The sequence below is a fragment of the Xiphias gladius genome, chromosome 17, assembly GCF_016859285.1.
Source record: "Xiphias gladius isolate SHS-SW01 ecotype Sanya breed wild chromosome 17, ASM1685928v1, whole genome shotgun sequence".
NCBI lineage: Eukaryota > Metazoa > Chordata > Actinopteri > Istiophoriformes > Xiphiidae > Xiphias > Xiphias gladius.
The window spans coordinates 22,736,966-22,764,617 of NC_053416.1; the positions used below are offsets into that span (position 1 = coordinate 22,736,966).

Below are 27,652 nucleotides of genomic sequence, written 5' to 3' on the forward strand. Positions count from 1 at the left end.
AGTACCCACTGTTAAATTTGCAGAACACACTATTTTTAAAATGAGTGATGATAAAGTATCATACTATTTAGTGTCAAATTGATATAAGGGTAGCCGTGGTCTGATTTTTAGAAAGAAAATTAGTGAAAACTGTGTTTGTTTAAAATTTTACCATAGTTTGTCATGAATAAACTAGTGAAGTGGCCAATGGAAAAGAAACATTTTCATCTTATGTCGTGAAAAAAATTTTAAAGTCCCCCCCCAGAAATCTGAGATTAATACGTGGACGTTCCAGCAGGATTTTGGGAACCAGTCATGGTCCAGTATACAACTTACACAAGAGTGATGTGAAACATGTACACTGAGAATGGACTTGTCAGTGAAGTGGGAGACATTTTGTGTCTAGTAGTTAAACGTTTGAGGTGAAAAATATTTCCGTATTCATTGTTTCTGGATTTTTTAATGAGGAAGGGGTAGATATGCTGTCAAGAAATTTTAACCAGGTAATTGAACATTTTTTCGTGGAAAGACAATGTCACATACTAATGATTATTCAAATCAGAATTTTTTTAATATATCTTATATTTAGACATAAATAACATTACATAAATAATTCTCATTTGTTGGTAGTTGTTTGCCCTAATGACGCACACTGTCTTTTGATTTACAACCCTATACGGATGTCCTGAGAGGCAAGAAAGCAAAAGGACATTTTCATAGAGAACTTTTCTAAACAATTACTAAGTGCTTAACAGTAAAAGTGCTAAAATAATTAAATTACAAGAATTAAAAGTATAACAGAATAAAACAGTAAAACAAAGAGGGGCATACAAAAATAAAACCAAAACAGGATAAAAACATAGTTACAACACCTTACATGCATAGCCTACCTTTTTAAATATGCGCTTAATTGCATCAAAAGTGAGTATAAACCTTAATGCAACTACATACAGGTCATATTTCTGTCATATGTTCAGGACTGACCAGTGCAGCTGTGTGTGGATATCTCTTTCTCTGTCATACACACATGTATATGTGTGCACACACATCATAACTGCAGTTACTGCGAAGCCCCAGCTCAAAATGCGTTTGTTTTCTTTATTGTGGCTTTGGCACGCCAAGATCAAACAAGCTTATCAGCGGCTTCAGACTTCATAATTCACTCAGTCTGAGAGGAGAGATATTATTGGTCTCATTTGAGTTAGATCACTAGATCGATTACAAATTATTGGGTGTTTGACGAAACTTATCAACAGGCACTTGGCTGATCTCTGCTGTTGTGTGATTTACAATTATTTAAATACCATTACAATCTATTGATGAACTGTTACTCAGATTAAATGTGACACAACAAAAGACATCTCCATGCACTGTGTTAAACTAAATTATGTGTGGGTATTTTAACAGAGCATAGTTAGGCAGGAGCATCTGCTGTTCCTGCCCACACAGTGCCAACATGGCAGACAGCCTAATGGTTGCTGCCAGGTGGCAATGACGGGGCACTTTCCCAAAACACACACATCCGTAGCTCTTCCGCCTTCCTTTTTCTCAAGGCGCTAACACTCCGACCCATGTCTGGTTGTGTACTTGTCGCTGTACTGTCAAAGATTTCAAAGTACTTTCAATCCACTTTTGCGACTTTGTGGGGAAGATGTTTTCAGAGAAGAATACCGTTGACTAAACCTTTTGTTCACCGTTCTAACAAATAAATTACAATGTGGTTCTGTGCTACATTCACAAATGGACCGTGTGAGTTACTTCATGGGTCGTAGTTTTCTCTTTATGTGGCTATGTGTCATAACAAGACGGAGAAGAGTCGCTGTAGACCTGCATAATGGCTCGTCATGCTTCTTTATTTCTCCTACCTTTTCTGTCCCAGGAGTTTTGCCAAGGAAACTGCGTCATTCAGGTGTGTCATAAATACACAGGGGACGCGACTGCTGTGGTAAGATTAAAAAACACAATAAAGCAGCAGCATGTAATATTGTCTAAAGGTATAGAGTACTCCTACACACACACGGTCAGAAAAAACACACCCCTTGGATATGAGAGGACTTCACTGAGTGAACCTTCAGAATGCTTGAAATCTGACAGTATGGACTCTCCTCCGCAGCCCATTTTATCCTTAGGCGCTGAGTGCAGCTTAAGCACAGCTTTGCATGTCAATGCAGGTTTCTGTGTCATGACATGATGCCATCTCAGAAATATTACTCAGGAATGTCTCAACTGCCTTCCAAGCATACCAATGCTGGGAATTTGTGGTCTGCCCTTTCCGCTGTAGGTGCAAATTAGGCAACACTCGAATGAACTGGGAAAACTGGAAATAGTCACTTTTTAGCTTCAGTAAAATAGAACCACAAAAGTCATCCTGCCGGTGGAGCTAGAAATCGTGGGATCACCAAAGTGAGTAGGAGTCGCTCCCCTAGGACTATGGACACTTGTACAAAATTTCCGGCCACTAGCTTGGTGAATAAAAACAAAATTAAAATTTGATATCCATGCTAGCAGGACTGTGAGGCTGTAATTACTGTTACACACCAGAAAATACCCATTCAACTTACTAAGGTCAGTATCGGCACCGATAAAGATCAGCAAAATTGGATCTTTGCATCCCTAGTTGTGTCAGTCCTTCAGAAACCCAAAAGAGCTTCTTTCGAGATTTAACATTTTGCTTTGACGTTCAACAAAATACAGGAATCTATCCACAGGATCCTCTGCGACTATATACCAGCATCAAAAATATGTGACATTAACATTGCCATTACCAACTGAAGTTCTCAGCCTTTATGGCATTGCAATCAGAGCTAATTTTAGTCCTGTCCACATACTCTGCATGAGGCCTGTTTACCGCATGCAGTGTGGTCGTATGCAGCGTGCCCATCAACGTGCCACAAACAACCACAAAGAGCAAACAAAACCAGACACACTCATGCCAGGCTACACAACAAACACACTGTGCTCCCAGCTCATCTGGACTGACTTTTCTGCTGTGATATTCCACCTAAAGACTTTTACTGCTTTAACAACCTCATGTGAGCTGCCAAACTGCTTTATACTCCCTCGTTTTCTGTCATGTCTTCGATTGCTACCAACTGTTGAGCAGCATCTATCATAATCATCATGTCTGTCCTTTCCCTCTACATCCATTGCAGTAGTTCACAGAGCCTTTCTCCTTTCAATAACAAAAAGGGGAAGAGTCTAAGAGTCTAACAGGAGGGTGCATATATTAGTTCCACACGCAAGCAGGATTTTATAAAAATCCGGCTGAAAGTCCTTAATTATCAAGGTACATCAGTGCTTGACTTTATTTTCTAATCCAAACCGAATCTTGGGGGAAATTAAACATTTACTTTCATACCTCTCTTTGTCTGTTTCCCCAGAAATATATGGAAGCCCATTTCTGCCCGGAGAAGAAAAAAAAAAAGGATGAAAAACAAATCATGATCAAAAATAAAAATGCTTATTGTGGTCACAAATTTCGCTTACTATGTCAAATCTATCATGAGTATTATTGTTATTATTATTCTTGACTAATTTTTCAAATTATTTTTCTTTTCTTGGCCAGTAGATTCATGTAGTAAAGGAAGTAGATGTTTGTTTGTTTTACATTTTAGCAACTCCTCATCTTTTTTCTGGCAGAAATGGGCCTCCATAGTAAGACCTATTATTAATGGACACTGACGATCAGACATGACTGACAACATTTTGCCAGAATCCGTCTTGTTTTAAAGGGAATTCTATTACGCCATACTCCTGTGTAAAAATCAATGTCAAAAAGGCCTCTTAGATTTAATATCAAAATATATAAAATCAAACATATAGTAAGCCTGTGAGCATTTCTTCACTTCTCCTACTCTGAGCACAAAATTCAGGAGGCATTGTGTTGGTTTAGACATTTCAAACATGGTTTAGCGTTTAATTGTTCCGACACACATCTGAGCCAAAACCCAGCGGAGCTGACCTGATATATTATGGCTGACCCCATGAGACTAGTGGCCCTTTGTACAAAATAAACATAATATGCAGGAGTTACAGGGATTACTTTACCAGATGCTTAGATATTTGGCTTTCAGAACTCACTGTGCAGCCCATACTTTATTTTGGAGAATAAACTCCCCCACCTCCTCCGGCGTGTTACAGTAAATTTTGTTGTCACCCTTTCACTAGATGTTGCTGTTGGGACTCAGCTCCGATCAGATAGCTTCTTCATATCGTGAAAATTTGTTTCAATTACAGACTGCAGTTAAAGGGGAACACCTGCAATTTAAACAGTTCAGTAGCATTCGCAGGCTGATTAAGCATCATGAAAACAGATATAGTCCCGTTTTCTCACGTTATCTATATTTATTGTTCACGTAAAAACATTTATATTGCACAGAACACTCCACAAGTCTTTATCTTGCATTAAACAGCGGGCAAATCCATTCAAAAGCAAGAAAAATGGAGATGCTGGCAGCTTTCATCCTGCATTTTATATTAATGACCCTCCATATTGACGAAGTCCAAACATGACATTACAACACAGTCAGCTGATATGCAAAGTGATTTTGAATGAAAATATGCCGACCTCAAGTCAGCACTCAGACCCACAACAGAGCTCTGTGACTTTTCTACCAGTGTCTCGTCTGTTCTTTTGTAAACATAAACAAAGCTAAACAAAACAGAGAACACACACAGAAAACATATTTTGTTACCCAATGCAGCTGGTTCTGATCACCAGGCAATCAAAGTAGAACAAACTATCAGATGGAATTGAGGCTGCGCTCAAAGTAACTCTGCCCGGCAGGGGGCCTTTCCTGAGCCTCCTGAGAGAGAGATTTCAGGGAAACCCCCCACAATAAAAGAAGCTGTGGTAAAGATTGACCTTCCAGCTCTTAGGCAGGGGACTTATTGGGAATTTCATCTGTAATCATTGTCAATTTTACTTAAATATTGTGGAGGTCAAATATGGTTTCATCATTCAAAGACACCCTCTCTCAAAATAATAATTAAAAAAAAATCATCAATACTTGGGACACTCTGCTGACTGCTTTCATATCTGCTGTAGTGAAGGAAGGCAGTGGGAAGGGTTTGCTGAAGATCCAGTTTATTTAATATGCACTTCCAACAGGCTTTCCTGTTTACCTCATCATCATTATGCGTAATCATGCCATAGCCTCAGATTCTGAAAACAACCTGTTAGCTGACCTAAACCCAGGAACGGTTTCCTGCATATCACTGTAAAAATCCCAACGGATGACTTGCTTCATGATATTCGGAGCTTAATCCTTGTGCTGTCACAGCAGATCGCATGTTGTTGTTTGATATGAGTGTTTCCTATCTGTACTGAATTAACTTTTGACCCCCCCCAACCCACCACACACACACACACACACACACACACACACACACACACATACATAAACATGTATTTCGTTTATTGTTTGTTCACTTGGATGTTTCACTGTGCAGAATGATGATGAGTTTGACAGCAGAAGGCTGTTCTCACAATTATGTGCTTGAGGGAAGTCTCTCATCTCAAATCTCTGTTTAACACATGTATCAGTACATACGAGTATGATTACTGACGTCACAACTAGTTTTAAGGCCAATCATGGCCCAGTATGCAACTTACACAAGTGTGATGTGGAAACTTAAAACCTCCAATAAAAAAACAAAAAAACACAGAGAATAGACTTTTTCAGTGAAGTCGGAGACATCTTGTGTCCAGCAATTTAACTTTCAGATTCTGGATTTTTCAGTGATGACAAATGAGTGGATGTGCTTTTAAGCAGTTAATTCAACTTTTTTTGTAGAAAAAACACATCAGTCAAACATCATTTTATTCATTTATTTTTTATACATCTTAAAACACGTCTGGAGGGGATGTTGAAAAATGTTAACAAAATCTATTTCTATTCTGCATGTAATAGATAAAAAATGATCATAAGATTTTTGATATTAAGAGATTTAGTTGAGATGTGATTAACTAGATAAACATTTTTTTAGAAAATGCATTTCAAAAGTGCCTGTGTAAAAATGTTGAAAAAAGTTTTTATAAAAAGTCTTGACTTTATACAATAATATGAATTCTAGTTTAATAATATATTGGCCTTTTTTCTGGCTCTTGAATTGGACTGAAATGGTTGAACATAGTGTAGCTACACACAGAAATTTTAAGATGAATGAAAAATGGCTTTCACACCCTGGAAAGGATTCCCTTATTCTTGCTGCCACCTACTGGTGAGAAAAGGCTGTTGTAGACAGACCCTGCAGTGAATTACAGGGATATAATCTGATCATGACCGGGTGGAACGCACTAAAGCCAGAGACTTGACCTCTTGCGGTGTAAAGCCTTGAAGAAGCCTTTTTTCACAGCAGACATGTGGAACCCGTCATAGTAGGGGAAGAACAGGTGTCCCTAATAACATCAATGATGACTGTTGTGTTCACGTGTCCCAGTAAACTGGGAGAGTGTGACAGTGGTTCAGCAAGAACAATGCCGGGGCCCCTGCAGCGGAAGCAACTAAACGCTGCTGAATTTGGCCATCATTCATTTTACTGTCTAGACCTGTGCTAGTCAGAAATACTGCAAAAAAAAAAAAATAAAATAAGAAAATTAAGAGGGAGGATGTCCTCGACTCCGATATAAAAAAATAGTTCTATACCAGATACAGGGCTACACAATTTTTGCAGATTATTTTCTCAACTAATTGTTTGGTCTACATATCAGAAAATAGTATTAAGAAAAAAAAAGTCCATTCCTAAAGCCCAAGGCGACGTCTCTAAATTGCAAGTGTGGTCTGACCAGATTCTTACTTAATATCAAAAGATTAACTAATGATCAAAATAGTTGGTGAAAAAAAAAAACGTTGTTAATGAATCAATTCTGATCTAAATAAGTTAAAGTTCCATTATTTGCAATTATTGTTAGTGTTTTTGAAGTTTTCTCTGTGTGACTTATTTTGGTTGTGGTTTTACCAGATTTCTAGGGTGGAGCCACTGCCCTGCATGACAGAAAAAAATATAAACGTACAGGGAACAACAAAGATATATCCAAACTACTTAAATTCACAGATGTTTCTCTGTTGATCAGGAGCAGGTTTGGCTTTAAAATAATCCTATTTAGGTTATCAGATTATGACACGGCAGAAAATGAATACGATTGTCTGCATTGTATGTGGAGGAAACCAGACGAAGCAAGTAAGACCTATATTTAGAAGAGGCGTACCTACACATTCTCACATCCTGCTGTCCTCGAGTAAAAATAATGACATTAAATGATATCTCTGATTTGTGGGGAAGTGTTGGAACCGTGCCGAGAGCTCCGCTTTTGTGAATGGAAAAGACCTCTTGATTCAGTGCTGGTGCCACTTATCGCCAACTTTAGATGCCATGAAGCTCATCTGGAGATGTGTAGTGCTGAAACAACTTAAATACTTTCCCATGAGCTCTTTACTTTCTGACATCAAAGAGTAATGACTGAAGACAACCACATGTATGGCAATGCTATATCCTTGCATGAATGCATTTTTTCAAATCTTATAACAGTAGGTCTACAACTGTCTATATTAGAGTCAAGGCCAAAGGAAACAATCTTTTCACTCTAAAATATAATGATAACCTACACTAAATTAATATTTTCTACTGTAAACCCACATTAAGTCTGTCAACAATACTTTAAATACACCATAAGAAAAAAAGCACAGTTTAAATTAAATACTTAATTTTACATATACATTTAAAAGAGAAATCATGAACTTGCAGTTTTACTTTTTTACTACTACTACTACTACTACACTGAATGAGAAATGCCGTTATTTTTATTTAAAGACAGCTGACTAAATCCTATCGCATCCTGTTCAAATTCAAACGGTAACTCGTCAATTCTTCACTAATAGGTTTTTATGTTTCTAAGCCAACTTGAGCCGAGTAGTGCCGGTGGCCGACACTAGAGGCTTTTGCTGCTGCTCGGCTCTGGTGTTGTTTTGGTTAGCTGGATGTTAGCCCACGCTTTCTGCTTTGCTCTAGCCGGCTGTAGTGGTGATGGCTCTCCCATGAGGCGGGGGAGCGGGGCTGTGTTTTGTGGTTAAAACACCGAGTGAAGTGCCGTGGCCATGGCCGGGGTTTTCGACATCGATTTGGATCAACCGGATGAGAATGTCTCTGACGACGAACTCGAGGACGGGGTGAGTTCACGTTAACGCTGTGGCTAATACCGCCTCTGTTAGCCAGTTAGCTAGCACTTAGCAGCCCAGAGGCCTGCGTTGCTAGCATCAATTGTCAGGTATCCGTTATCGGACATGTCCTTGTCCGCCCCTTTCCCGCGGAATCTGGCAGCCACCCACTAAACAGTCACTGTACTTTATTTAAACACATTTCCATTGCATTTTGTTAATTTAAAATTATGACCTACCACACATTAAGTTTAATCGCCTCCACTGGACAAATACATCCGCAGAATCGAAAGTGTTGACAGCGGACAGATTGTAGTCCGTTTCCTCTGCTGAAGTTAAACCTAACGTGTAACGTTAACTTGTCTAATCTTAGGTGAACAAACAGTGAAACCCAACGCCAGCGTATTAGCAAATTGGTTATCTGAAAAACAGGGAAATCGTCATAACGAAAGCCGAATACAAACGAAAATGACATACGCATCTACTGAAGCTGGCGTTGCTGCATGTCCGATAATGGAGTCACCGATTAAGTGGTCCCGTGCTCTGCATCGGCATTCGTCATTTGTAGGGATGTACATTACCATGCAACCAATTACATGAAGGTCCCAAGTAGTTATGGTTTGACAATTATTTTTGCATTTTTAGTAAGTGGGATATAAATGAACTCACAGTAAAGACGACCAACAGTATGCTGTATAATATACAAGCGCTACAGGGACTTTAGCTATAGAACCACACTGCTAGCTTCTTACCACTCACCTAACGTGAAGTTAGTTGTTGAGGTTAGCGTTATGGATTGAATAGAACTCTGGTCACTGGTTTATTAACTATTAGTGACAAACATGGGCGTCTTCGAATATTGTTACTAAATTGATGTTAAAGAGAAAGTATGCGTCTATTTAACTAGCTAGGTGATACGTTAGTTAGCCATACCTGTTAACTTAAAGCGAAATAGGCAAGAATATTTGGATAAAGAGGTGAACAAACACGAATAGTTAAACATTGTAACGTCCATAATATATCGCTGGTTTAAAAAAAACAAAAAAACAGCCCTCCCTCGCATTCCTATATGCTGAGATTTTCTGTCCTGTTCCTTTGTTTTCAGGGCCAGCTAAGTGAATACATGGACCAGTGCAGTAGCTTTGAATTGTGAGTATCAGCGATACTGTAACTCTGTCAAACGGTTTTATTTGGATGACTGGAAATTGCCACTAAGGACCTGTAAATAAGTTTTAGGGCTTTGACAGTATAGCTAAAAGGACTGGTCGATCAATTAGTTGTTCGGTATAAAGGGAATCAACTATTTTGATAATCGATTAATCGTTAGAGTAATTTAAATGCAAAAAAAAGGTTGTTCCCGCTTCTCTAATGGAAGGGGTTTATGATTTTCTCTCCATTATATAATTGCAAACTAAGTATTTTAGGGTTTTGTACTGTTGATTGGAGAAAAAAGACAAATAAAGATTTTTCACCTTGTTGTCCGATTGCTATTTTCTGACATCTTATAGACCAAACAACTAAATGCTTCATTGAGAAAATCCTTGGCAGATTAATCGATAAGGAAAATACTTGTTAGTTGAATCCCTGTTTGATAGCATTTGTACTGCTTTTTTATATTCATCTAGTTAAAGTATAAGATTAGAGCTAACTTAACACAACTTAATCATTCTGCCAAACCACAAGAAAGTGGAGATGGGTGACAATTTAAAGGGAAAACTAACGTACGGTGTGTTGGGCCATCACAGGCCCCCTGAACAGCTTCAATGCTCTTGGCACAGTTTGTAGAGTTCTACTGGTTGGATGAACACCATTGTTCCAAAAGCTATTCCCTCATGTGATATTTTGATGATGGCGGTGGAGAGCGCTGTCTTACAATGTGATCTAAGGTCCCCCATAGGTGTTCAATTGTGTTGAAATCTGGTGACTGTGAGACTGTGAAATGCCGATGCCTCCCTGTAAGGAAGCATCCGCATTTTATTTTTCTCCACACCTTTATCCAGGTTTTTCCTTTAATTTGTTACCCATCCATAAGTACCAAGTAATAATTGATGTTACCTTGGAAAGAGTCTCTTAAGGCAGAGTGTAATGAAATTGAACCTTACTTACCTTACTCTAATCTACATCTATTTGAGGGACCTTCGTATGAAACCATTTAGGAACCACTTGAGCAGTGTGCACCCATCTCAGTCAGTCAGCTGTTTATTCCCAACAACAAAACTGTTGTACCGCCATCTGCCTCAGTTCCACCATTACCCATGCCTATGTTTAGGCCCAAATGCTTGTAACACTCATTGATAACACTGGTGTGTGTCTTGGAAATTGTAAACATAATGTTGTGTGAATGTCTTAAACATGCTTTTTTTCCTTTATTTTCCTTATTCTTTGTTTTGCCAGTAACATGGATGACTGTGAGAAGTTTGAAATTTCAGAGAACAGCGTAAACAAGGGAACAGAGCAGATCAGGCCTGAATGCTTTGAGCTGCTGAAAGTTTTGGGGAAAGGTGGCTATGGAAAGGTGAGGCATGTGATTCTCAAGAATGGAAATGTACATATAAAGTTGAGTCCTTTACCACACACCTGTGAATTGATTGTCCTCCTCCTCTATATTCCACTTAAAAATGCAGCGAGGTTTGTAACTATATATATCATATGAAGACTGGAGATTAACAGCTGTGTAGAGCTGTAAAGTTGGGTTTGTATTTCTCAGTGGGCACTGTACTGTACTGTTTTTTTTTTTTTTTTTAGAAGGGGGGGGGCTGCTATCACATTGCCAGTATGTGGGGGAGAACATTATAGTTGTCTTGAAATTCCAGTGGGTGGGGAATTTTTTAAACAAAGTGACTTTGTTTTTGCAAGCAAGAAATATCAGCATTTTTGTTCACTGTTCCAGCTGTGACATTTTCATTCCCCGGAGATAATACATTGTTTTTTGGCTGTGGCTAACAAAAAAAAAATCCTACTTCAACTTTATCTGTATGATCTGGCATCCCGGAACCATCTCCTGCTTTACCCACATCAACATGAAACGTAAATGTAATCACCTGCACCCCTCTGTATCTAATCTTGAGACCAATCAATATTTTAAAGATATATATCTACTGAAGTTTTAGAGCACCTCCATTTTTCCAGTTGTTGCTGAAATTTACATAGTGTAATGTCTCAGTGTTTCTGAATTAAATTATAGAACAAATAATTAATAATTTATATTTTAAAAAAAAAGGAATGATGGAATCTTAAATCCTAAATTTAATCTAAATTTTTGACTCCAGCAGCCAAACACACTTGTGGCATTCTCTCTACAATGGAAATGGATGTTTGGAAAGTTTAACCCAACACTGTTGCAGAAGGTCACTGCTTTGCTTTCCCCTTCTGTCCAGTTCATCCCAAACCAGCTCCATGTGGTTTAAGTCTGGAGACTGTGCTGCTCTTCCATCATTTGAAGCCACCGTCTAGTTCTTTTCTTCTAATGCTTTGGGTCATTATCTTGCTGTAGGATGAACCCCTGACCAGCCAGCCTGTCTTCCTTTGTTACTGGCCTTTTTCTCACCATTCTGATAGCAGTATACAGTACTGCTTCCTGCAGTACAGTAAATGATAAATGGACTGCACTTATATAGCGCTTTTCAAGTCTTATCGACCACTCTAAGCGTTTCTACACACACACATCGGGGTCAATTTGGGGTTCAGTACCTTGCCCAAGGACACTTCGACATGCAGAGTGGAGGAGCCAGGGATCAATCTGCTCTACCTCCTGAGCCACAGGCACCCCGTAAAGTACTGTCCTAATAATGCATCAGAGGGTGTAGTAACACAGTTTGTTCCAACACTGCCTTTTTGCAGAAAAGGGGTTTGTAAGTAACAAGAAAATGTTGGGGCCCATGTAGGAATTGTTTGCATTAATTTTCAAGGCTTGATTTACTCTCATTGCTGCAGGAAAGCTGTAAGTTTTTTCACTGGACTTGAACTGCTTATATTTCAATGTACACCATTAGTGTACATTTGGAAATCTTGTGTTTCCATGGTTTTATTTTGGTGTTAGTGTGTTGTTGTTGTTTTTTTTTTTTTTGTTTGTTTGTTTGGTTTTTTTACTAACCTGAAGAGCTCTGGAAAAAATTCTGACATTTTTTTTTTCTATGCCTCACTATGAAAGTGCACATCAAAGTTATTTTGGAAACTTGTTTCACGTAAACCAGCAGAAGCATGACTTATTCTTTTCTTGAAGTGGTTTTGTGTATGACTAAGACATCATTTTCTGCAACTTGGGACTTTCTCAGCATTGCAAAGTAATTACATTTTTTGAAAGACATTGTCATTTGTTTTTATATTCTTGTGTAGTTACAGTATTCAATTGGCACAGGTTTAATGTTACTTGACCTTAAAAATGAGAGCAAATAGTCTTTCAACATTTATGCTGGTAAACCGATACTCAAAACACTGACTTCACTACATGCAAAAGCAGAGCAGGCCCTGGTCGCACTGTAGTCCGAATAATAGAGAAACAGACACTGACCTTTCATTCATTGCTTTCTTGAATGAATACACATTACGCAGCTTCCAAACTTCATATTAGTGCTAAAAAATGCCATTTCCATTTGTCCCTAATTATTTATCTGACTTTCCCCAGCATGATAAAGTTTAATTTTTCAAGCCATAGTTGAGACATACAAGAAAATGGTCTACACAACCAAAGGAATAGTGACGCCAGTGTTTCTGCAGCTCCTAAAAGGCCTTCAAAAGCACTGAGTCTAGTTTTCTCAAAAAACAAGAAGGTATTGAAAAGCCTTAAATTTAATTTACAAAAGTCACTTGTTTAATATTTTCTCTTGCCTGCCGTAAGTGATAATGTTAGTTATAAAATGGTTTTGTTTTTAGATTGTGGGCTGTCAGAAGACATTACACACCTATAAACTAAAAGTGTGATAGTTACAACAGTGAGCTGCATACAGGAGGCTGTTTAATCTTTTTTTTTTTTTTTTTTAAAGAGATTCAGTCAGCACCATCAGACCCATAGCAAACACTGTCATTACTTCTAGCTACAGTTGTTAGCTCATTATGAGCTCAATGTTTCATAATGAGCAATTGTCAATTTTAGCAACAACTTCAATGAACTTTTAAGAAAAAAGTGGTGAATTTTTGAATGGTTCCATCTATCCATTTTTTGCCAATTATCCAGAACCAGTACTATTGTTATATACTGCTTGGAAGTACTGAACAAATGTGATGTAAAATAAAATTATTCTAGGCCATATCATTGCTACTGGTTTTCAATCATACTGTCGTACTTTGGCCAGTATGGCTGTGAAATGGGTATTAAATTCCATTCTCTGTGGTATTAAAAAAGTATTAAAAGTCTTAAATTTAACTTGGTGAACCCTGCAAAAAGCCTCTGTAGATGTCTATAGATTTTGTTTGATATGATGTAAATTTTTACAGGTGTTTCAAGTTCGAAAAGTATCAGGTGCTACCTCCGGGAAGATTTTTGCAATGAAAGTTTTGAAGAAGGTGAGTGAATCCGCCTTTCTTAGGTTTGACTGAAGGTTTTGATATTATATTAATATTAATATACAGTGTAATATAGTTAATATAGAGTGCAACTCAATTATGCTCATTAAAAGTGAGCCTAACTGCCCCCTAGTGTACATATAGAGTTGTGTTGTCTTATAGAAATAGAAACTGAATGATCTAATCCATATGTAAAGAAATACAAGTAGCCTGCATCCATGGGGAATTAGCCCTTTACATATGCCGTTGTCTCCCAAGCCTTATGCAGCTTTACTGTGTCTACTGTTTCACATATCCTGTAAGTCACTATGTGTCTTTTATGGTGACATACTGATGCATTCAGCTCTCTAGCCAGAAGCTAAATGCAGACCACCCAAAGTAATGGCAGCAGGCTTTTTCCCATGAAACCTCAGAGCTGCTGCTTCTGTTCAGCTTGGCCTCCTCTCCACAGCTGACACAGAGCTGATGTCTGACTACGCTTGAAAAGCCAGCTCATATTCCCCGAAGCTTGAGGTTTTGGTTTTTACTGTAGCTACCATCCAGGCGTCCTGATTCCTGCTGTGCCTCTGAAGTTGATGTTGACACCAGCTAATAAGGTTTAAGTTACTGCCTGAATATTTTCACACCCCGACTTTCTTTGCTTTTCTGTCCCTTGTCAAGGCCATGATTGTGCGTAATGCAAAGGACACAGCGCACACCAAAGCTGAGAGGAACATTCTAGAGGAAGTGAAGCATCCTTTCATTGTGGACCTCATCTACGCCTTCCAGACAGGGGGAAAGTTGTATCTCATCCTGGAGTATCTGAGCGGTGAGCATAGTGATGCCCAATCAAACATGCAGTACAGATCTCAACACTCTTCATTGTCATATATTCACATTGTATTGGACAGTGTGTGCGCTCTGGAAATTGGATTGGCTTTTGTGTGTGTGTGTTTTTAAAACAATGAAATGTGGGTCTACATTTCAACTACGAATACAATTGACAGACAGATTTTGTATGTGGTTTCTACAGGAGGAGAGCTGTTTATGCAATTGGAAAGAGAGGGCATCTTCATGGAAGACACAGCATGGTAAGTTAATTTGGCAAGCATGATAGAGTAGAGTCCACGATTCACAGTGTTGCTGGTTTGATCCCCTGCTTCTCCTGCCCAAATGTCCATTAGCAAGACACTGAACCCCATTTGCTCTTTAGGATTAGAAGAGAGCCTTACATAGTTGTTTAATACCGTTGGTGTGTACTTAGGATAAAGGCACTGTACAAATGCAATCCATTCTATGCAGTCCCTCTTAAACATCTGGCCATGGATAGAATTTGACTTTAGGTTTGCTCTGGCTTATTTACAGTGTTTTGGGGGGATCAATTGGAATCTTTCTGAGAAATGATGTCCTAGGATTGTGATGTTCTGCGTAAACACATCAATTTGAATCTTGCACCAGATTTTCCAGTCACACTATGTTTGTATACATATTTTCACAATATTAATTAATTCTCAAATGACTACAGTAGGGGAACCGAAACAAACACAGTATTGCAAGTTATGTTGCAAAATCTCTTCAAGGTCTCTTTTTGTGATTCATGATGTGCAGCCAGTTGCGATACGCCAGATGACGCCTGATCCTCAGTGTGATCCGTTGTATTTGGCATACTAATGCTAAAAATTACACAAACACTTGTAAAGATGCAGACAGCAATTACTTAGATTCTGGCAGGTATGTGAAAGGTGTTTCTTGGGCAGTATGACAGTGACGTGGAACATGTACAAAACACTTCCTGTGCATGTTGTTCTGTTTTATAAACAGCCTATGGATGGAAATGATGATGAACCAAGCTGCTGAATAAGTAAAATAAGTTTTGTAATCAACCTTGAATAACCTGAATGAAGTGAGAATAACACTTTGACTGTAGATTACTGAGGAGCAGTGGGGAATGTAAACCATTATTATGGCAGATAATTTATAGATGTACAAAATCAGTGATGGGTCACCAGGAGAAAAACAGGTTCACACGACGGCTTGATTTGCTTGTTTCTCTTGGCAGTTTCTACCTGGCTGAGATCTCGATGGCGCTCGGTCACCTGCACCAGAAGGGCATCATCTATAGAGACCTGAAGCCTGAGAACATCATGCTCAACAACAACGGTACATAAACCGAAAAAGTTCCTCACAAAAGCTAGATTTGATAGACTTGCACCCAGATACATGTTCTTTCCACAGAATGAATTCTTTGTCCTGATAAACTCATACTTGATCTATTGCTTGTTTGGAGTGTAGTTTCTCTCATGTTCTTGCTTTTACTCTGTTTCTTTCTAGGGCATGTGAAGTTGACAGACTTTGGTCTATGCAAGGAGTCCATCCATGATGGAACGGTCACCCACACCTTCTGTGGTACTATTGAATACATGTATGTCATACCGTCATCATGCAGACTTCGTAGATGAATTCAGATTCAGTTTTGAAGACATCTTAACATTCAGCCTCAACACAGTGTAATGCATTTGCTGTATCAGTTTGTCGGTCCCTCTCCTTCCTCAGGGCTCCAGAGATCCTAATGAGGAGCGGACATAACCGGGCAGTGGACTGGTGGAGTCTTGGAGCTCTCATGTATGACATGCTCACAGGCGCAGTAAGTGCACACTACTTGATCCCATAGTAGTATTGTTAAAATAAGCAAATTAGGCACAGCGCTGTGGCCATCAAAAGGCAAACTGAGGTAGGAAGCATTTGCTGAACAGTTGTTTCTGACAAACTACTCTTTCATAGCCCCCTTTCACAGGTGAGAACCGAAAGAAGACGATTGATAAAATCTTGAAATGCAAACTCAGCCTTCCACCTTACCTCACACAAGAAGCCAGGGACCTTCTGAAAAAGGTGAGCTGTAAAATCTTTTCTACTGCCCCATGCTTCACTTGCTGTGTTGTCTCTGCTGAAAGATTTTCGAGAGGCAGTAAAATGGAGTCTTCAAACTTTCTCTTTCAGCTGCTGAAACGAAATGCCTCATTGCGACTCGGGGCCGGACCAGGAGATGCTGCTGAGGTCCAGGTAAATACATTCACTGAAAGAAGAGTCACAAGTGTAAGCATGCAGTGTGATAACATATTGGTCTGGGGCCTCAGAAAATGAGAATCCTCCTGAATCCTCCAAACCTGGTGGTGGTCATGAAATATTAAGACCTTGCTGCTGTTATTGTCTTTCCTAGGCTCACCCATTTTTCCGGCATATAAATTGGGATGACCTCCTTGCTCGTAAAGTAGAACCTCCATTTAAACCTTTTCTGGTGAGTTTGTCTTTTTATGCAGCAGCGTCCTCTGTGACCTGTCCCTGCAAGATGATTAACTGAGCTGCTTCTTTTGGCAGCAATCGGCTGATGATGTCAGCCAGTTTGACTCCAAGTTCACCAGCCAGACTCCAGTGGATAGCCCCGATGACTCCACGCTCAGTGAAAGTGCCAATCAAGTGTTCCTGGTGGGTAACTAGTCCTGTACCTCCCAGAAAACAATGGCATACTTCTGGCATATAGTTTCCAGAGATTTTCATAATCTTATAACAAGTTACAGTATATAAGGAATAATCCCCGGCAAACCACGCAGCCACTCAAATATAATGCATGATACAGAGGGCAACAATACATTATTTTGCTTACAACATGGCCAGTTGCTAAAGATTAAAATAGTTCATTTATGTTTTGGACCAGTACTTTTCAAATACATATTTATTTGTTGGCATCGTCTTTCTCAGTCTTTGAGTAAATATGCCTTCAAAGAGCAGTAACCAGGAGAAGTCACTGCCAAATAACAACATAGAGAGATATTTATGTATATGGAGCCAATCAGAGTCAAGTATTTTGAATGTTGTAAAAATGTGATGCAACTCATAATTTGTTGTTAAACTCTTTTAGCACTTAGCTAACAGCACTTAGCATGTTGAAGTAAACTAAAGTTCTAGTGCAGCATTAATTGGAGCAAAGGTGATGATGCCAAATTTTTGATTGGGTGTTTAAAGCAAAGATGAAGGGTTTTTAATAGAACAGCAATGTGGCCCTTAGTCTTGCCCTTTACAGTTTCTGTGTCGTTTTCAAACAAACATAAAAACACAGGCAAGGTCTGGACATAATGTTTTGTTATTTCCTTTTTACCAAGTAAGTCTTACGAGAATCGGTTAATGCATTCCATCTGGTTTACTCTTGTTGGTTTTCCTGGAAGCTTCACTTGCTGTTCCACCACATTGCATGATATGGTTTACTCAGTGTTTCATTGCTCATCATCAGCTGTGGGTTGTTTTCGGAAAGATGGTCTTTGAAGAGGTGGACTCAGATCTCTCTGTTTTGTCCCCCACCCCTTCCCCAGGGTTTCACATATGTGGCCCCATCTGTGCTTGAAAACGTGAAAGAGAAGTTCTCTTTTGAACCGAAAGTCCGCTCACCACGGAAGTTCCCAGGAAGCCCAAGAACACCTGTGAGGTAACAGCAAGTTGTTTTTGTCTCTGGTTCCACTGATTTTTCATTTGATCATTTACAAATTTGTCCTATAGCAAGTCTTCCCACATCGATGACTCATTTGATGACCTTGTAAACATAGTCTGCTTGGCCTAAATAAATCTATTGGTAGAAGTGTAAATAAAGGCTTCTTTCCAATGCCACTAAAGGAATCTTCTGAAGGCTTGAAAACAATTTATCATCTCATTCATTATGGTTCAAATAAGTAGTTGTTGAGAACACTTGCTTGTCTAGCAGGTACGGGAAATTCTGGAGCTTTTGGAGTAATTGGCCATCAGCTCCAGTAATTTTCCAAGTGTGTTTTCCTCACTGAATAATCATGTCCAGTTATACTTGTGCAACACAAAAAACTGCCTCTGTGACCTTACAAAAAAGAGATAGTGTATTGCAGACAATAGCTCAGAGGAATAATCAAAGTTTCTCACATCTCACTCTTTAACAGTCCGGTGAAGTTTGCAGGAGGGGACTGTTGGCCCCGGGGGACAACGCTGACAGGCAACCCATCTGTGCTGTCCCCTGGCAGCTCTGGAGAGCAGCCAATGGATGTTTCAACAGTGGAGCAAATGGACACAAGCGGCAGCGGCAACTCCGAGGCCTCTGCGCCACTTCCCATCAGGCACCCTTCAGGCATCAATGCAGGGCCCTACAAAAAGCAGGCCTACCCCATGAACTCCAAGCGGCCCGAACACCTACGAATGAATCTATGACGCTTGGCTTGCCTACGAACATTAGGACTCTTCCAATTCCTCCTCTCCTTACCTTTTATCATTTTCTTTCAAAGAGACTTGTAGAAATTTTTAAAAATTGACTGACACTGTCAATGCCGATCACCAGCTCTTCCAGCAGCGCCTTCCCCTCTTTGGCCTCCAAAATCCTCCTGACTCAGCCTGGACTCCTGAGCCTGCCACAGATAATTAGCAGTTAACTACAGTACAGGATATATATAGTCTACACACTGCTGTTTACATGCCAGTTTTATGTGATGTAAAAAAAAAAAAGAACCAAGATAAATCACTTCAGAAGTTTATCCATCTTTAAGATGACTTATAAGCTATAAAATTCAAGCGGAAAACAAACTGAAATCATTTAGGACCAAAAATGAAAAACCTACTATAACCTGGTTGCATAAGTGTACACACCGTCTTATTATTGGGGATTGGCTGTGTTCACATCAACCAGTCACATTCAAAGTCATTTTAAATAGTAGTTGGTATACATCTACCATCAGTTAAAGTGAGTGATTAACCCCAAATGAGGTTCAGCTATTCCCGACATCTTCTTAGTTGTATCCTACTGCAAAAGCCATGGTCCACAAAGAGCTTTCAGAGCATGAACAGGATCTCACTGTTGAAAAGTATCCATCGGGAGATTGGTACACAATCATTCCCAAGGTATTAGATGGAACACAGTGAAGACAATCATCAACAAGTGGAGAAAATGTGGCGCAACCGTGACATTACCAAGAACAGGACGTCCCTCCAAAACTGATGAAAAGACAAGGAGAAAACTGGTAAGGGGAGGCAGCCAAGGGGCCTACAGCAAGACCAAGACTGAACTTCTTGGACATAATTCTGGAAGGTACGTTTGGCGCAAAAAGAACATAGCACATCACCAAAAGAATACTATACCCACGGTGAAGCATGGTGGAGATAGCATTATGCTTTGGGGCAGCTTTTCTTCAGCCAGAACCCGGGCTTTAGTCAAGGTGGAGGGAATTATGAATTGCTCCAAATAGCAGCTGATTTTGGCCCAAAACTTTCAGGCGTCTGCTAGAAAGCTGAGGATGAAGGGGAATTTTAGCTTTCAGCATGACAACGACCCAAAGCATACATCCAAATCAACAAAGGAATGGCTTCACCTAAATGAGATTGAGATGGTAAAAAGAGCTCAGACCTGAATCAAGTTGAAAATCTGTGGGGGGACCCGAAGAGGGCAGGGGATGCCCTTGCAATTGGACAGATTTTGGGAAAACACTGGCAAGTCAAGATGGGCCAAGCCTACCCAAAAAGGCTGAGTGCTGAAATAAAATCAAAAGCTGCTTCAACAAAGTATTAGTTTAAGGTTGGGTACACTTATGCAACTATGGTAATATAAGTTTTGTTTTTTGTTTTTGTTCCTAAATGGTTTGTCAGTTTGTTTTTCACTTGAATTTTGTTAGGTTATAGGTCACATTACATGTGGAAAAAGTTCTGAAATTATTTATCTTGGTTTAATTTAAAAAAAAAAAAATTCACATCTCAAAAACCTGCCATTTAAGGGGTGTGTAGACTCTCTCCATCATCTGTAGATGTGAGGTTAGTTAGGAGTGGCGTAAGAGAGGTGCTTCTCAATGTAAGCCTGTCGGCTGGGTAATGCCAGCTGATAAGTGGGCTGAGGTTGTTTTGGTGTATTCAACTGGCATTATCGTATGATTTACTGGTGCTCTTTTATCCTCAAGTCTGGATAATGTTACTTTTAGTGTTTATGTCAAGTTGCCTCCATCACAGTGACAAAATTTGGTTAAATGGGGCATTAATTTTCACCCTTTACATGCTAGGCTTTTTTTTTGTTTGTTTAATGATCACCTTGTGATAAGAACTTGCAGGTTACACTGTCAGTTGGTAGAATTACTGCATAACAATTCCACAATGAACCCAGCATTCCTTTTTATATTTGAGGGAAAGAATCATATTGCCTTTGCCACTAGAGCATGTGGTCAGGAGAAGGTGGGGCACGACTTACGGAAAAGTAGCTATAAAAAGATAGAAGTGAAGTTTCAGATGAAAGCATCACTTCCACCACAATCAATTCCAAATGCTGGCACTGCTTTCTTGGTCGAGAATGCTTTCTGTAGGAGGTGTGTCCAGAAGCACTGTTCAGCTTTTTTTGTGTTGAATGTAAACACACTTTAAATGCCTTTTTTGTGCGTCACTTAAATGTCCTGTGCTTAGTTCTGATGACCCCTGCAGCATTATATTTACCTCTTCTACTCATGCAGCCTCATTGCCACGGTCATGGCTGGAAACCAACAAACATGTTGACCCCAAAAATATGCTCAGCCAAATTTGTATCACTGCCTTTTACTGATTCAGGCTGCATTCATGTCTTATGTGCTTTGCTTATGCTTTTTGTGCATTGACAGTAATAGGGCTCTCAGTGTTAAGGGGATGAACCCAGACTTATATGATTGAACCATCTATTAAATGTGTTTTAACTGAGATGCTTGAGCTGTTTGTGTGATGTAAAGCTGTGGTATGAGTCCTTGGAGTCAAGCCATTCAAAATTTCTCATCGTAAAACTTACCAAACCGACAGATGCATATTCCCACGATACGAACTGAAAATTGAATGCATGAAAATGAGCTTGTGTTTGAATGGCTCCCTGATGTTTCTTGTTATCCAAATACTTGGTGTTTTGCATTGACCATAAGCACTGTTTAAAATGAACCAAATTATTTTTGCTGGAAAACAAAACCCTGGACAACAACTGTAGAAAAGTCACTGATTTTTGTAAGAACTACAAGGTTCACAGTTCAAGCATGTTTTCCTCATTCATCCTTTTTTAATCAAATCATCTTTGTTTTCCACATTGATACTCGGTGAGACATTTCAATGTGTTCCTGTAAGTAACTTTGCACATTTTTTTCATAGGTCAAGCTGATGTAAAGGATGCAGAGATCAAAGTTTTACTAATGATCAGTGTCAAGCTGAAATGATCAATTTTTTTCTTCTACTATTCTGGCAAAAAAAAAGCTGTGTTTAAAAGCAGTCACTCCACTTTTTACTCCACTTAATTTCTTAGTTTGTATTTATTTAAAGCGCTGTTTTGTTTCCACTGCATTGTTCACACTATGCAAACTAGGTATTTATTATGTAGTATTGTTTTAGATAAGGCAGCAGAATGTGTGATAATTTGATTTGGCGTTCTTGTCAGAGACTTATTGTCATACTGATAAGCATGTAGAGTATGATCTTAATTCCACAGAACATGTCTTACAGCAACCTCAGAAGCAGCCTTTTTTTCTTTTTTTAAAATTCTAAAATTGAGGATGGTGACCTAAATGTCTTACAGTATTTATTGTGTAGTAGAGTATCATATTCAAGGGGTGTTTTCAGAAAACATTTTATCTTAGACTTTTCTTGCTGAAAACTTCAGTTTGTCTTTTTGCAGTGCTTAAAGCAAAGGGCAGTTATTGTAGGAAAAAAAAAACTGATGCAAAAACCAATGGGAATGGCATTGTGCCTTTGCTGATAGAATACAGTGCTTATGTACAGGATGCTGTATATTGTAAATGTATGTTGAAAAGGCTGGGGTTGATCTGAGGTTCATTTCCTGTTAGATCGCTCAAGCTTTTCTTTGCTTCACTAATATGAATTGACCTGACTCGGTGGAGTCTGAGTGGGTTGGGAACTTAAAAATGATGCATATTGCTTCTGTTCAGGTATGTTTGAGAAGCATCCTACAAACACCATCTTTGAGTAAAAGGGGTGCTTTAATCACTGTTGGGCAATGAATAACATTATTTCTGTTGATTTGTCACCCTTAAATCTGCCCCTTCAGATGGGGAATGTTAATATGCATCATGTACATAATAAACTCAGAATTAAAAATGAATGTATCTTCTTTCTGAGCAGTCGCGATGTAATAGAATGGATAGTACAAAGAAAGTGGCAAAATCTGTTAAAATTAACTGTCTAGTCAGGGTATCTTAGTGACATTTTTAGGGATTAAATTCAACTGTTAATCAGGCTCCTTTGTGCTGTCTGCTCACCACATTTGAAATATTATTTAGATGTCAGTGACTGTCTAAGTCAGCCAATCTAAGGCTTAGCTGTTTGGTGAATGAATGATTCTCACTGTGCTTCAGGAATCAAGTCACAAACATCATTCAAATGTAGATCTTTATTCATATACTTTATGGATCTAAATGGATAAATATAACAGTGAAATGATTTTTGTACATTATAAAATAGATGTTTCTCCCAGTCTTTGGTTTTTACAAAAATGAGGCTAAGTCACCTCTATAGAAAAATAATTTGTGTAAATCAATCTTACAAGCTTAGTTGCATCCTTTTTACCAGTCGTACAAAGAGTCACCAAAAGCTGAAAGCAAAAGGCAAACTTTTTCTCCATCACAAACAGATTCTATGTCCTGGTCATTACTGGACCATATCACATTGTGCACTTGGCTTCCTAAGAGCCTCTGCAGTGTGCTAGTTGCCAGCCCTCCAGTCTCACATTTACTTTAATCAGTTCAAGCTGAAAGATGCATCTAAAGCAAAAAGTACTCCTGAGCAGAGGTATGCAGCTGCCTACCTCTACACATTTGTTGTTACAAATCAAAGGTTGCATCCACAAATTTATAAAACACTGGATAATACAAGGTTCATGTGTTGCATGTTTGTTCAAACATATGATAGAAGACAAATCTGTTTAAAAAACTTTATATATATTTCTCTTATATTCCCAAATTTACAAGTAGCAAACAGTGGAAGGAGACCAATTTGCTGCCCAATAAGGAAAGTTTATATTAAGACTAAAGGTAAATGAAAGCAACACAAAAGGAAAGAACTTAAACAGAAAAATCAAACAACACTTGAGCGCATGAAAATAATCAACTTTCAGTTGTGTCCGTGACAAGTAGGGATTTACTGGTTTAAAAAAAAAAAAGCCAGAAACACGCCTACTGTAGGTGCAAGTTGTGTGCCCTTACTGACCTCGGCCCGCAGCAGGCACAGCCCTTAGCTGATGGACAAACAGTGTGTACAACATTGTCAGTGGGGGTTGACAACCAAAGAAAATCACATTAAATACAAGCTAATACCAAAAGCTCCCAACCTGTGCCTTATATTGATCAGTAAATCTGCAGGTGTGGAGATGTGGCTCCGTCCCTCCATTTATAGACTTTTTCTGTGATCACAGTGCGGCAGAGAGGGCAGCTCTTCTCCCGGTTAAACCACAGAGCGATGCATTCATCACAGAATATATGCTGCAAAACAGAGAAGCAACAGCATTCAGTATGTCCTGCACTTACTGTACATGAATAGAGCAAAAGAATAGTTCATCTGATTCAAAAAAACATGAGGGATCTGTTGAGTTTAATTTAGTGAGGAAAATATATTTCAGTGGTAACTAAGAGAGTAGGAGTTTGAAGGATATAGGGCACAAATTGTGTTGCCTGGATTTTTTTGGTTCACCAAGCTACAAAAACTGACAAAGGTGTCAAAATTTCTATTTAGGGTTTCATTTCTATAATACAGCTTTTCTTAAGTAATAATGCTCCTGCTATTTGAATATCTAAAGAGAATGATATCATCAAATGTTTGTAAACTGATTTTATAGCCCCGAAATGAAGAGGAGACAGACAGATGCCTGAAGGATTTTTATCTGCCTCTTGATGCCCACACAGCACACTAGGGAAAAGTACTACCAACTAAAATAAAAAAGTCTGAATGACGTAATGATATGACAGGCCCTGTTAATGTGGTTTTACCTGACAGAGAAGAGCCCGAGGTTCCCTATACTCTCCCTGACAGATGGGGCAGATGTCTCCGGCCTCGCTGCACTGACTCCTAGTGGCCGCTGTGCCTGTATGCTGAGGAACAAAAAAAAAAACCCCACAACACCTCAGCACAGCTGGTTACTGATTCCGAACATTGAATATTTAACAAAGAAGTTTTATAACACTGACCTCGCCCTTCAGAAATATCCTCACAGTTTTAAGTAAAGATGTCCACTGTCCGTACAATCCTAATAGCTGAAAAAGAGAGGAAAGGATCAAAAAAATAACTTCCATTTTTATTGTAAAAGTGGAAGGTTTCAACATGAATACAACAAAGATCTATGGCTATTAAGTTTCACTGATCCCACCTTCAGTATGAGGTAGAGCAAAGCCAGCAGGACCCCTAGGGTGAGTCCAGGAGTGCCGTCAGCCTCCTGGTAGGTGACCAGGTAACGGAACCACAGTGAAACTGGAGCCATCGCCTGGTGCACCTGACCCAGCTCCTCGCTCAGCATCAGCCACCTCCCCTAGAGACATAGAAACACAAAAGAACTGCTGAGCCAGCACTTCCACGACACAGCATTACAGTGAGATTTCTTTTTTTTTTTTTAATCAACAATCCCAAGAAGAAATCCATTGTTCTTACCTGGGTTCTGTAGGTCACCAGTGAAGATGGCAACAGCAGAATAAGGCACTTAATCCCCATAAAGAGGAACTTTATTATGAAGTTGGTGATGCCGACTGCCCATAGAACCTCCCAGAAACCCAGCAGCTCAATGGTTGGGCTGAGGAAGATGAGGCTGGAAGGAGGCTGACACTTAGGTTAAGTTGGCACAATCCTCTCTAGCACATTTCACTGCTGCACAGGTTTAGCTGTTAAACTGCAGTAGACGTGGGCAGCATATACATACAGTGGTTACTATACCACAGCATAGATTTCTCTATACTCTAGCTCTATACTAGTAAAGGCAGAGGCTTGATGTTTAAGTCATGAGCTCTATTAGCTATAAAGAGTTGTAGCAAATTCACCCAGAGAATGGTTAAATTAGCACTGTGTATTCTGACTGCTTACTCAGCCCAGAGAGACAAACTGAATTATCTAATCCAAAAACAGGTCACAGGAAACATCCACACAGTCTTGTTCAAGGTAACTCATTTGAAATACTGAATTGAGCCTTACCAGTGGTAAAGTGTCTCAGTGAGAAAAGTGTAGTAAAGCAGAAGGGTGGAAGAGATCAGGAAGAGTAGCAGCCATACACAATGCAGCTTTGAGTGATGATCCTGAGGATGCACACAGGCAAAGACATGGTTTAGGAATCTCACAGCTGATATCATAGCCATCATAAATTAAAGGCTTTCCTGTTCTAGACTTACCTGAAGAAAGACTTGAGTTTGAATGTTTTTATTCACATATAAAAAAGTTGTGAAGAGCCCAACCCCAACTGCTAGACCTGGTAAATGAAAAGAAAGATGAGAGGTTGTCTTGTGATCACTATTTCTAGAAATGCTCTTTGCATAACCCGTACTCACCAAGAGCATGTTGGATGACTAGTTTAGCACACAGTATGACAAGGAAAGGAAGACTCTTTTGGAGCCAGCGGAAGACACAGCGAAGCTCAGACAAGGAGGCGCTGGGTTCTCCTGAGTCCAGATCAGAGTCAGGCGGGTCAAGCTCAGACTCCGAGTGATGCTGCGCCCGATTATGCCCGTGTGAATGTGAGTGGCTGTGGGAGCTGACTCTGGACCTTCTGGATGATGTGCCTCCACTGGACTCCCCAGGCCCGCTTGTCATGGGTACCCGCACCTCATTGCTCTCAGGGTTAGCGGCAGCTGCACCAGGGGCTGGTGTCCTGGTGAGAAGCTCTGGTTGCAGAGTTAGCGATAAACCATTTCCTGCATGAGCGTCCTGCTCACTTGAATTAGGCTGCATTACAGTAGGAGGCTCCCTCAGTTTCACTGCTCTTCTGGAATCACTCCTTTGAAACAAGAGACAAATCTTTGTAGCCTCAGGCAAAACTAGTCCAGGATGAACTGTGATTCCAGCTGTATTGACAAGTTCTATCATTTTTAGTGAACCCATAGAGACTGCACATTTGAAGACTGTCAGTTATTTGTAGATATACAAACTATATAGCTCTATGTATTATTGCAAGACTTGCAATAAGACACTTGTTGTTTAAGAACTTAGGTTAAGTGACAATAAGGCCTCTCTGGTTTTTTCTAAAAACACTGAATGTATTAAAATATTAACTCACTGACAATAGACAGTATTTTGTAGCATAGTTTCGACAGGGATTATTGTTGGGTTTTTGCTTGCTAACTTAAACTGACTAGGTTAGCAGGCAAAAATGAAAGTGTTAACAAAACTAACGTTACCCCGACTCCTCCTGATCGTCTGAGCCTTTACACAAATGTTTTTGAGAGCTAACTGCCGATAACTTAACTAACCGTCAGTTGCATCAGGCATTTTCAGGCAATAGACACTAATTCAGTGACAGAGACGGATAACAGACAGCTGACCGCTTCCTATACAGACCTGGACTGCCGTTAGCATTAGCAGGTAACAGATGATTTCTATCAGGTCACACTAACGGCTGTAAAGGCTTCAGCTCACCTGTCATTCTGCACCCGGAGTTTCATGGTAGGCTCTTGGTCCCCATCTAATACTATGTCCAAGTCGCCAAACGAAACAAAAGCAAAAGCAAACTAAAAAGAAAACCAAGTTGTTAGCTTTCAGGCTAAGCCATAAGCTGCTCATTCAGACATCTTGACGTTGTTTACGACGACAGACGTCGCAAGCTTCTTCTGTTGGATTTATCGCGGTGTATCGGATGTGAAGTGCAGCAATACTTCCACCTACTGGAAGATTTTCAAATTACACTCGTGGGATCATAAAGTATTAACGGAAATTGACACAATTTAAAAACCTACGGTACATAGTTCTAATCCAGCTGAACAACTCTATGTTTACAATGCCTCCTGACTGCTGCAAGACTTACTCTGCTCTTGTTTCTTTCATTTCTGTATTGTATCAATGGAGAG

General features: G+C 39.5%; 2 protein-coding genes across 4 annotated transcripts; one reads left to right on the top strand and one right to left on the bottom strand.

Moving 5' to 3' along the window:
* The first annotated feature begins 8,055 nt into the window (after positions 1–8,055).
* On the top strand, positions 8,056–19,151 carry rps6kb1a (ribosomal protein S6 kinase b, polypeptide 1a). 2 transcript variants are annotated; one of them, XM_040150257.1, is made up of 15 exons: positions 8,056–8,147; positions 9,241–9,284; positions 10,530–10,650; positions 13,569–13,637; positions 14,298–14,445; positions 14,650–14,707; positions 15,676–15,776; positions 15,948–16,038; positions 16,170–16,260; positions 16,398–16,505; positions 16,614–16,676; positions 16,834–16,911; positions 16,992–17,099; positions 17,981–18,093; positions 18,572–19,151. In XM_040150257.1, the coding sequence occupies exons 1-15, from the start codon at positions 8,076–8,078 to the stop codon at positions 18,834–18,836; spliced, it is 1,530 nt and encodes a 509-aa protein (XP_040006191.1). In that variant the 5' UTR covers positions 8,056–8,075; the 3' UTR covers positions 18,837–19,151. The 2 variants fall into 2 exon arrangements, with proteins under 2 accessions (XP_040006191.1, XP_040006192.1); XM_040150258.1 differs by having other exon boundaries at positions 8,085–8,147; positions 10,565–10,650.
* Positions 19,152–23,032: 3,881 nt separating this feature from the next.
* On the bottom strand, positions 23,033–27,415 carry rnft1 (ring finger protein, transmembrane 1). Of its 2 annotated transcripts, XM_040149586.1 has the most exons (10): positions 27,225–27,415; positions 26,141–26,586; positions 25,985–26,061; positions 25,791–25,891; positions 25,257–25,410; positions 24,979–25,137; positions 24,800–24,865; positions 24,602–24,703; positions 23,947–24,097; positions 23,033–23,853 (listed from the first exon to the last, which is right to left on the bottom strand). In XM_040149586.1, the coding sequence occupies exons 1-9, from the start codon at positions 27,248–27,250 to the stop codon at positions 23,963–23,965; spliced, it is 1,266 nt and encodes a 421-aa protein (XP_040005520.1). In that variant the 5' UTR covers positions 27,251–27,415; the 3' UTR covers positions 23,033–23,853; positions 23,947–23,962. The 2 variants fall into 2 exon arrangements, with proteins under 2 accessions (XP_040005520.1, XP_040005519.1); XM_040149585.1 differs by having other exon boundaries at positions 23,033–24,097.
* Positions 27,416–27,652: the final 237 nt, after the last annotated feature.